The 11,211-nt window shown below is 43.1% G+C and overlaps 1 protein-coding gene across 27 annotated transcripts in view; it reads left to right on the forward strand.

The window, feature by feature from the left end:
- CD44 (CD44 molecule (IN blood group)) overlaps window positions 1–10,735 on the forward strand; it is an 87,466-nt gene extending 76,731 nt beyond the window's left edge. For all 27 annotated transcript variants that reach the window (XM_082410430.1, XM_082410455.1, XM_082410452.1 and 24 more), the window contains 3 exons: window positions 1,550–1,621; window positions 3,797–3,875; window positions 9,794–10,735. In XM_082410430.1, the coding sequence (XP_082266556.1) occupies window positions 1,550–1,621; window positions 3,797–3,875; window positions 9,794–9,998 (356 nt within the window). In that variant the 3' untranslated portion in view covers window positions 9,999–10,735. The remainder of the gene's footprint in view (window positions 1–1,549; window positions 1,622–3,796; window positions 3,876–9,793) is intronic.
- The last annotated feature ends 476 nt before the right edge of the window (window positions 10,736–11,211 follow it).

Consider the following 11,211-nt stretch of genomic DNA (forward strand, 5'->3'; position numbering starts at 1 on the left):
GTAGCAGTAGAAAATGTTGTCTTCTAAGCAATGCATGTTTCGGGAATATATTAACAGGCACTCTCCTTAGGGTGATTTTTCACAGACAGAAGGGGCTATCGCCCCTCCCACCCCAAATCCTTATTTTTTAATACCTATATTTATACCTATTGAAGATATTGGACGTGGTTTTTAGATTTGTTTTCTTTTTTTTATAACATTTTTTTAAAATTTTTATTTATTTATTTTTGGGGGGGGGCTGTGTTGGGTCTTCGTTTCTGTGCGAGGGCTTTCTCCAGTTGCGGCGAGTGGGGGCCACTCTTCATCGCGGTGCGCGGGCCTCTCACTATTGCGGCCTCTCCCGTTGCGGAGCACAGGCTCCAGACGCTCAGGCTCAGTAGTTGTGGCTCACGGGCCTAGTTGCTCCGCGGCATGTGGGATCTTCCCAGACCAGGGCTCGAACCCGTGTCCCCTGCGTTGGCAGGCAGATTCTCAACCACTGCGCCACCAGGGAAGCCCTAGATTTGTTTTCGACAACCTGGAGCATTTGAATCCCCGAGGGATCTTGTTAAAATGAGGATTCTGAGGTTTGGGATGAGGCCTAAGACTCTGTATTCCCGGCAAGCTCCCACGTGACGTTGCTGGTCCAGGGTAGCAAGGTCCTAAATTAAAAACAGAAAATTGTAATGCTACTGTGTGCAAGCTCATACTGCCCGCTGCGTGACAGGCCAATTAATGAAGAGATGAGGTGTTGGGGCCAGGAATAGTGACTTTATTCAGAAAGCCCGCAGACCGAGAAGACGGACTGGTGTCCCAAAGAACGACCTTGCCTGAGTTAGAATTCAGGCTTCTTTTATCCTAAAAGAGGAGGGAATAAAGTCAAACTTTTCCTGGTTTCCGGTCAGCCTCCGGAGGGGATGTGTTAGTTTCTTCCTTCCTGCAGTCCTTCACAGGTGAGGCTGATCAGAGTGTTTCCTATGAGTGAAACAAAGATATTTTACCATGATGCTCATTCCCTGGGAGGCAGGGTTCCCAGAGATGGGCCACTATGTATAATTTAAGCTTATAGGTAACATCCCTTTAGTGATTGACTTGTAATAGAAACAGAGGTTCTTCCCTATTACAGTAACCGCACACAATTACCATTCTTGTGCACTTCTTTAAACCTCTGTAAAATGATGAAGTGGATTCTACTATTACCCCATTTTATGAGTGAGAAAACTGAGACCTAGAGAGGGATGACTTGACCCAGCAGATGTTGCTGGCAAGAGACAGAGGTAGGGCTTGAATCCAAGGCTGTCCTGCTTTACAGCCTCTTAAACACTGCATAGTACTGCTGCTGAGAATTCTCATGCTCTTGTAGAAAAATAACATTTCCAAACCTTAATCAAATCGAGTTTTTCTGGGGAGGTGTTTTTTCATGCAACACATTATAAATGTCTGTGGCTTGAATCTATAAATAGCTTTACAGTGATGCAGCACATAGAGATTGGCCTTATGTGCTACTCTGTAAGGAACTTGTGGTGATGCGTGCCAAACTTTGGTTGAGAGATGTTGTTTTTCTCTTTAGGGCACTCAAGTGGGAGTCAGGAACGTGGGATAAACACAACCTCAGGTCCTATGCGGAAACCTCAAATTCCAGGTGAGTTTTGAGCTGTGAAGGAAAAATAACGCTAAAAGCGGGTCTCTCTGAATGTCCCAGAAAGGAAGCAGAGACCAGCTGGAAGGTGTATTCTCCTACACGTCTAACCTTGAACCTGAGGGCTCCTCTTTTCAAGCTAAAGGGTGAATGAGAGCACTACAGCCTCTTGGTGGGAAAGGATGGAACATTCCTTTTTTCCTCGGTCCCATAGATTGACTGAGCTCATATTTAGACCTGTCCCTGGTCTGTCCCAAAGAAGCGCCACGTTAGTTACTACAGCTTCCTTCCCAAATGAGTGATCACCCCAGGGGCCCGTTGTCATCCCCTGACCCTTCCTATCCCAGTCATCTCTTTACTTCCGGGTTTGGGGAGAAGCGTGTAAATTTCCCCTTGCATTGCAGACAATGGGGAGATACAAGGGTCGTGTTAGGCGGAGTGAGAATATTCTTCTGGCATAAAAACTAAAAGAAAAACTACTTTTTCTCGAGGGACAGTCTTTACTGATCCAGACAGAAGAAAGTTTCAGAATGTGTGATGTGCAGTGAGAAGGCTGGGCCACTGGCTCCCTTGAGCATCAGGATTTAAGGCATTTGAGGCAAATTCTTTATTTGACTTGGGCTCAAAACTGGGCATTTGTAAAGGGGGATTACAATAAAGGAAGGTTTTTCCTAGGGTTGTAAATTACTCTTTTAACTTTTAACTCTCTTTTACAATAAAGGAAGGTTTTTCCTAGGGTTGTAAATTACTCTTTTAACTTCAGAGGTCTCCAGACTGAGCCTCCCTTGGGGAGAGGGAAGAACGTGGTATGGCCCGCGTCCCCTTACCTCGGCTTACCTGAGCAGAGCACGTGGAGAGGGGGAGCGGGCTGAGGGGGTGGGTGGGTGGGATGCAGTTTGCTATAATCAGGCAGCAAGATTTTCCCCAGCTCTAGTGAGAGTGAATATGGAGCATCTCAGGGCTAGAAACCTGGGAAAAGAACAGAAATGGTAACGTCCTGTCAGCCTCCCCACCTCCTAACTCTACCTCCTTCCCCAAACTCACCTAACCAGGGAGAGGTCAGACAGAGGCAGTACTGAGCAGGAAATCAGGGGAGAATCAAGCTTCCCAAAGAAGAATGGCCAGTGAATGGCTTCCCATTTTTCTTGTTCCTTAAGCTTTAGTTCATTGCGTGGATATACGGCCCACTTTGCAATTGACTTGCAAATTGTCAAGTCATATTTTAATCCTACTAAAGCTTGGTTTTAAAACATATAAATAGCATTTTATTGGTCTACAAGTGATACATTAATTTTTGGAGACATTTTTGAAAATACAGCTAAACAAAAGGGTAAAAATATAAATCCCTTATTATCTACCTCACCATCCAGAAATACCATGGTTACCATTTTCATGTATGTCCTTTCTGTTATTTTTCAATCTGATTTCTATACAAACATGTAATTATACACACTGTTTAGTAAACTACATTCCCAACTGGTTGGCTACAGCTTTCCAATGTCATTAAAAACTCTTCCCCTGTATCTTAGTACACAATACAATGGATGTTCCCTAATTTGTTTAACCAGTCCCTAACTGTTGGATAGTAGGTTGTTTCCAACTTTACTATCACAAATAGCACAGTAATAAACATCTTTATAGCTAAGTCTGAGGTCCTATATATTCCTAGAAGTGTTAATGATGGATCAAAGGCTGTATATCTTGAAGGATTTTGACAAGTTTTGCCAAATGACCCCGCCCTACACACACAGGAATGTCCTTTTTCCCACCCTCTAGTGGCCTCCATTTTTGTTCCTTAATAAAATGTAAGGTGAATGCTCTCATATAGGAAAGGAATGTTCCTTTTAAGGGATGTTCCTTTAATTTATTTAATAACATTGCACCAAAGGCATCTACAAGTTTCCACAGGTCATTCTACACATTTTTGGAAACGTGTTTTTCTTGGGGGGACTTGGAAATCTTGACTGATGATTAGAGATGAAAACAAGAGTCCTGTTGGGCAAAGACCTATAGCAAAATGGTTCATCCAGTATTATCTGGCTATTGACTGGACCTTTGGTTGGACCCATGTATAGAGCTGACTGTAATTCTTTTTTGGACCAGGTCAATTTATAAAGTGCATTTCTGTTTTCACAAGCTTATTTCCCAAGTTCATGGATATCTTTTGCTTCCCACCAGAATGGCTGATCATCTTGGCATCTCTCCTGGCCCTGGCTTTGATTCTTGCAGTTTGCATCGCTGTCAACAGTAGGAGAAGGTAAGGGGATGCTCCTCAGGGCCTTCAACTTTGAAAGGGCATCATTTAAACTTGGGCTGTATAACTACTAAGTATAAAACAGATAAGCTACAAGGATATACTGTACAACACTGGGAATATAGCCAATATTTTATATTAACTTGATATGGAGTACAATCTATAAAAATATCGAATTACTATGTTGTATACCTGGGACTAATAGAATATTGTAAGTCAACCATACTTTAATCTAAAAATAAGAAGCCTTAGGTGATATGTCCTTGCTGCTCAGAGTGTAGCCCCTGGGACCAGCAGCCTCCACGCCCTGGAAGCTTGTTAGAAAGGCAGCATCTCAGGCCCTACCCCAGACCTCCTGTATCAGAGTCTGTGTTTTGATAAGACCTAAGGGATTCATGTGGACAGTACAGTTTAAGAAGCTCTGCTCTGGCATACTCCTTAGATAAAGGAGACTGTGATTATTTGGACTTCTGCTTTTAAATAGTGGTTGACTTTTTTGTGGTTCTTAATTTTGGGGGGGTTAAGCCCATGGAGACTCTATGTGATGAAAGTTGTGCAATATCTCACCAGGAAGACATAAAAGATATACTCATTCATTGATTCATTAAACACATATTTATTGTGAATTCATAGTGCACAAAAACGCTATATAGAGATTCAGGGGTTGGCCCTTTAGCCTGTCTGAGGCCCCTAGAAACTTCTAGAACCCTTACCTAAAGCAGGCATTGGGTTTGTGTTTTTATTTGCTGGGTTTTTTTTTTTGGAATAACAGTATTTTCTGCTTTCTGGAAGCTGTCATTGAAAGGATTCAGGTTACGGCCTAGGTAGAGTTCCCTGAGACTGAGGTGTATGAGACAATAAAAACTTTCCTTAGGGAAGTCTGAAAAACGACAGCTCCCTAGAACTGGCATGTGGGCTGTTTTCATACTGTCAAACGTCCCCTCTCTCCTACCTCAACCAAGGCCTATCGTTTTGGAATGTACACAACGCATATACCTGATTGAGCTGTGACCAGGCTCTAGAAATAATGCTACCTAAAATGAAGTGAAGGAGAACAGTAATTCTAGCATCAGAGGAAATGAGCTTTCACAGGGGTATTCCAGAAGTGTAATTCTAAATTTCCTGTTCAAGATGCTCTAAAGAGCCACGATTTTTCTCCAAGCAAATGCAGAGGAACATTTAACCTTTGGTAAACATTCCTTGAGGTTTCTTCTTATAAGGCAAAAGAATCTTATATACTTACATACAGGCCAGAAAATGCCCCTCCATTTGGGGAAAGACCTGGAGAAGATTCTAGAATCTTTCTTGTTGGCTTTTGGAAAGCAAGAAACAGCTCATTTCATTGCCGTGTTACAGCCCATGCAGTATCTCTACTTATCGGAGGAAATCAAATAATGTCGTTTTACACTGGTACAAGTTAAAGAAAGTGCTTTTAAAGTCGAATAGCTGTGTTGCTATCTGTACCTTTGAGGGCATAATAAAAAAGAAATTAGTCATGATAGCCAATTGTATAAGGAACAAAAACTAGGAAAATAAATCTGAAAGACCTCCTAGAAGTCTCCCATGACTAAATGGAAAGAGCTTTTTTTTTTTTTTAGTTGAATTTAAATAATGCGATTTGAGGGAGCCCTTACAAAGAGTCTTTATACTTTCCCTCGGCTTCTGTGTTTTCTCCTAGATGACTTTTGCTCAATTAAATATGAATTTCCTATTGTCAGAAATCAATCCTTTTGTTCCAGGCCCTAGAATGCACCACTTCTGCTCACATATACAGTCCATAAGCTTTGTGCATGTCACCATGGAAACGCTGGCCTCAGATGCTCTCGGAGTCGGGGAGAACTTGGAGAAGCATCTCCGTTGTCCCCAGAGCAGCTGGAGTCCCTAGGGTGTAGCTGGTTAGCTCCTGTGTCGCTTCTCATCATGTCTGCAGCAAAAACGGGCCCCCTTGCTTTCCTCCCCCTCCTCCCAAGACCAGTGGTCACCCTGGCAACAGGCAAACAGGGACACACAGGATCTGGCACAGCAAGTGTCTCACACGGAAAGTAGCTGCTTGGATGCTGTAAATTACTATGTCCTGATTTGATAATCAAAAACAGATTTGCCACGTAGCTAAAGGGTGGTTAACAGCTGCACAGGCCCCTGAATGTGCAGTGTGTTTCTAAAGCCGCCAGCCCATTTCTAATCCTCTTAAAAGGCTGAGGCCTTTCTGCTTTGCGCGCTGCATTATAGAGGGATACAGAATCCTATTTTCATCCAAGAAAGTTTGGTTGAAGATAAGAGGCCTACAGCAGCCATTCATTTATTCAGCAAACCTCTTTTGAGGGGTGGCTACGACAGTCAACACTGCAGAGAAGAGGAAGACATTAAAACGAAAAGGGTACCATCCCTTCTCTGCAAGAATCTTGAGCTTTCGTGACACTATTGGCCTGTTGAATTTGAGTCAGCTAATGTTTATTGAGAACATTCTCTGGGCCAGGCCCTGTTACGTGAACTACAGTTAAAAGGTAAAAGTGGAAAAGCATTAATTGCTGAAGTGGAGGTGGGAGAGTTAAACATGGGCTTCCATGAGGAAGTGATGGGTGAGTTCCGTCATCTTAAAGCTGTAGCAGTGTAGCTCACTGTAATCTCTGCTCACCCAGTCTCCTTCTGCCCTCTACAGCAGAGGTGTCCAGTATAACTTTCTGTGACGACAAAAGCGTTCCACATTTGTGCTAATACACAACCACTAATCACTTGTGGCTACTGAGCACTCATAATGTGGCTAGTTCGACTTAAGAAGTGAATTTTAAATTTCATTTCATTTGAATTAGCTTGAATTTAAATAGACATATCTGGCTGGTGGCTACTGGATGGAATGGCAAAGCTCCAACACAATGCAAAATAAATCTCTAAATATCTTTAAGGACTGTCAGGTAGAAGAGACAGAAGGTCAGTTGTTCAGTTACTCCCCACCCACCCAAGTCTTTCAGGATAAATTCCCCCATGCCCTAAAGATATGTTACCTGGTTCTAAACCCCACCCGCTCCTGGCCAGGCTTCCGTCTGGCATCTTCTACATCGTGTCGTCACTGCATCCTCAGCTAATGCCTGAGATTGAAGGGGAAAGGAGATACAGGCAAGAGGCAGTTCAGTAAAAATCTCTGACCTTTAGAGTCATGAAGTCATAAAGTTGCAGATCCGGTGTAGTTCCTGCCATAACTAGCGGGGTAGCTTCGGTTGCTCGACTTCTTGGACTCAGAAAAGAGGTTAGCTGGATCACCTCTGAAGTACCCTCAGCTCTAATGTTTCTTTTAACATTCCTATAACTAATAAGAATGCAAAAAATTAGAACTTGCTTTTTACAAGTGCTTATGAAAGGCCCGGAGCACCAAATATTGGGCTGAGTTATTTATGAGCATCACCCTGCCCTCCTGAAAGAACTCAGACAAAAAACAGAGACCATGAATCCAAAGGGAAATGGGGTCAGGACCAAACCCAAGCCCAATATTCCTAAGCCCTGCACGTTGAATGTTACCCACTTTCAAAATCAGCTTCGTTTAGGGTAATAACATTACTCCCCACTTCACACCCTTGCACAAACATTTTTTATGAGTATAAATCACTTCCCCGCAATATTTCATCCAACTTCTCAAGTACACATTAGGTAGGTGAATGGGATTTACTTTAATAGGACACCTGTTCTCCAAAAAACATCTGATGCAAACTATTATATATAGAATGGATAAACAACAAGGTCCTACTCCATAGCACAGGAAATTGTATTTAATATCCTGTGATAAACCACAATGGACAAGAATATGAAAAAGAATGTATATGTATATATGTATGTATAACTGAATCACTTTGCTGTACAGCAGAAATTAACACAACATTGTATAAATCAACTACACTCAATAAAATTGAATTTAAACAAAAAACTATCAAAAACAAAGAACATATGAGATACCTCCTGGCAATCTGAAAAAAACATAAGCAGCGTCCACCTTTGGCCTTTTCCATCATCTTCAGAGTAAATATAACAAGGTGGGTGGAGGTAGCCAGAAGAAACAAACCAAACACGTTTCATATGACTCTGGTTATATTAACAATTACAGCAAGTGCTTCTTGAACATTTACTGTGTTCCAGATACTGTTCTAACTGCTTATCCAAGGCCTCGGTTTCCTCACCCCACGTTGTTCAGAAGAGCAACAAATAAAACAGTGGTAGACTTATGTATCCAGTGCCAGCCTCTGTTTCAAGGGATTTTCACAATTCTTTGACACTGGTACTCTTAACAGCCTGGTGTTAACAGATAAGAAAGCTGAGGTTCAGAGAAGTGAAGTGAGTTGCCCCAGGTCACACAGCGTTAAGGTCCCCAAACCAGGCCTTCCAAGCCCCTGCTCTTGTCTATGTGGACTACATCCATATGCCCAGCCCCACAGACTGTCACAAGTCAAGCATCCTTCTTCCCCCGACCCCTCATCAAGCGTCATGCCAGAGGAGACAGGATCAACCTCCTATTCAGGAGGTATAATGTCTACTTCCCCAAACAAGGGATTAAAGTTTATGGCCTTGGCAGTCCCAGAGGGAATGGCCCATGATCATTAATAATAGAAGCTTTGTCTGTACAACTCCAAATATCCAGTGGCAAAGTGAACAATTACGACTTCATACTGTTTCCAAATCTCCAGATGGTTAGTAGCATGAATAGAGTATGGCAGAGCCCAGGCTTTTGGTCATAAAAGCCTAGATTTGAATATTGACTCTGTCCCTCAAGCTAGTTTCTAAACCTCCCTGAACCTCAGTTTCCACTGCTGTATAATGGGAATAACAGCTGCTTTGTGAGATTATTGTAAGGATTACATGAAATTACATGCAAAGTGCCTGGCATTCAGGAGGTGTCCAATAAATGCTAGCCCATTTCCCCTCCTCCCCACTCCAGGTGTAGCTGTGAGGGTCTGCACCTCTGCTTTTGTTTGAGCAGCATCTGACTTCTATACGTGTGGCAGTGATTATGTTACAGGAAACAGGAAGCATTGCGTCAGGCTGGGTATGATAAAGCAATGCTCTGACCCAGCAACAAGGCCAAGGTCATGCTCTTCCATAGAAGACCTTCTGCATTTGAATCTTAAGTAATGTTACTGAGAAATCTTAAAGTAATAGTGAACAACTTGCCTAGGAGGTAGTTAAACCTCCTATATCCAGGGTTATACGGCAGTTAACCAATGTTAAGAGAAAAATCAATATGGCCTTATACTTCTAGAAAAGAGTTGTCTCATTCTTCTCGGCTTGCAGTAATAACCCTGACAAGGCCCACAACGTGTTGACCGGGAGAGGAAGTAATGGGACTTCCCTGAATACGCAGATCAGAATGATTTACAGTCGTTCCGTTGATGGTTTATCTGAGCCTGCAGAAACGGCTGGAGTTTAAAAGAGGCAAACATTTCCCTTCCGTAGTATGGTGGAAGGAGAGTTAGAACTTGGGAGTCAGACACACCAGGATTTGAATCCCAATTCTTTTAGTATTTGTTGAATAACCTGGAGCAAGTTATGGAATTTTCTGAGCCCCAAGATTTCTTTGGCTGTGATAATGGGATAATAATAGTACTGGCTTCCCAGAGCTGTGACCACTGATTCTCAAACTCAAGTGCACATCAGAAAGCCCTTGAGGGTTTGCTGAACCACAGACCCTGGGCCCCTCTCCTCGAGTTTTCTGATTCAGTATGTCTGGGGTGGGGCTGAGAATTTGCATTTGTAACACATTTACAGGTGATGCTTTTGCTGCTGGTTCAAGGACCTCGCTTTGAGAAGTGCCACTTGTTAAGAGTCAGTAGGATGAAACATACTCAGATTGTCATCAACTGTAGTGATGGTGGCAGTGACAGTGACGATGATAATTGGGTCATTACACCCATTTCTCATGTGATTTTTTAAATTATTAGGTGTGGGCAGAAGAAAAAGCTGGTGATCAACAATGGCAATGGCACTGTGGAGGAGAGAAAGCCCAGCGGACTCAACGGAGAAACTAGCAAGTCTCAGGAGATGGTGCATTTGGTGAACAAGGAGCCGTCAGGGACCCCAGACCAGTTTATGACCGCAGATGAGAGGCGGAACCTGCAGAATGTGGACATGAAGATTGGGGTGTAACACCTACTCCGTGACCTTGGAAAGAAACCATTGTCAGAGACATAATCTTTACAGGGAGCTGGGACACTTCACAGATGCGATGTGCTACTGATTGTTTCATTGCGGATCTTTTTTCAGCATAAAATTTTCTATTCCTTTTTGGGGTTTTTTTTTGTGTGTGTGTTTTGTTTCTTAAAGTCAGTTCCAATTTATAAAAACAGCATTGCTTTCTGAAATGAGGGCCCAGTTAATAATCGGCAAGAATTTGACTGTTCCAGTTCCCACCTAGAAGCCTCTCACCGCCCTGGGGTGTGCTATGGACGGCTTCTAGCAAAAGCCACACATCCATCTTCCTGACCCTCAACCTTCCCTCCACCCCACCCACCAGGGAACAGCCACCTGCTAAGGACATCCCCCAAGGCTAAGAGGGATTGGTCCCTGGGAGGAAATTTGAATAGGTCCATATTGCCTTTCCAGCAGCCCAATCCCTGGACATTTCTTTCCAGTGGGGTAGGGGAAGGGGGTGTACTGGTTACACATCCCCTTCTACAGACCCCCTGGAAAATTCTCAGATGCTTCTGGAAAATACCCAAACGGTGAAGCTATTTATCTGTAGTAAGCTATTTATCTGTGTTTTTGAAATATGAAACCCTGGAGGTCCTTTGATCAGAATGATTATTTTGTTGTTGTTACTTTGTCAGAGGCATAAAAGGGTTTACGCTAATTCATAATAAACATCTGTACTTCTTCCACTTTAACCCTTTGTGCTGTGATCCTTCAGTTTCTTAACCAGCAAAGTCTGGGTCCCGACAGCTCAACAGGGAGACATGAGAAGGTCCTCCTTGCAGCTCTTCATCTGAGTAAGCCCCCAGTCAGGCATACTCACCCAAATCTCACAGAGGATCAAGGGAGATAGCTTTGTTTTATTTCTGAGGCTCTGAAGGCATTCTGTCTTGTCTTAGAAGCAGAATTGTGAGAGGAGGAGCTTTAGCTGCTCTGTCGTATTAACGGCTACCTAGTCTGTCCCCTGAAAGGCTGTAAAAAGTCACATCAAATTTGCATGACCGACCATTTGTGATGTCCCATGCCCTAGACGCTGACCCTGTTCGTGATGTCCAAAAACAATATGGAAGTGCCTTCTGACCTTTTGCAATAAAAAGAGAAACCAGTGGAAATCAACAAGCCTAGACAGTAGCCAACTGATCGATGCAGGTTGGGAAAGTGGGGTAGGGAA

This window comes from Balaenoptera physalus (genome assembly GCF_965194825.1).
Source record: "Balaenoptera physalus genome assembly, chromosome: 10".
Lineage (NCBI taxonomy): Eukaryota > Metazoa > Chordata > Mammalia > Artiodactyla > Balaenopteridae > Balaenoptera > Balaenoptera physalus.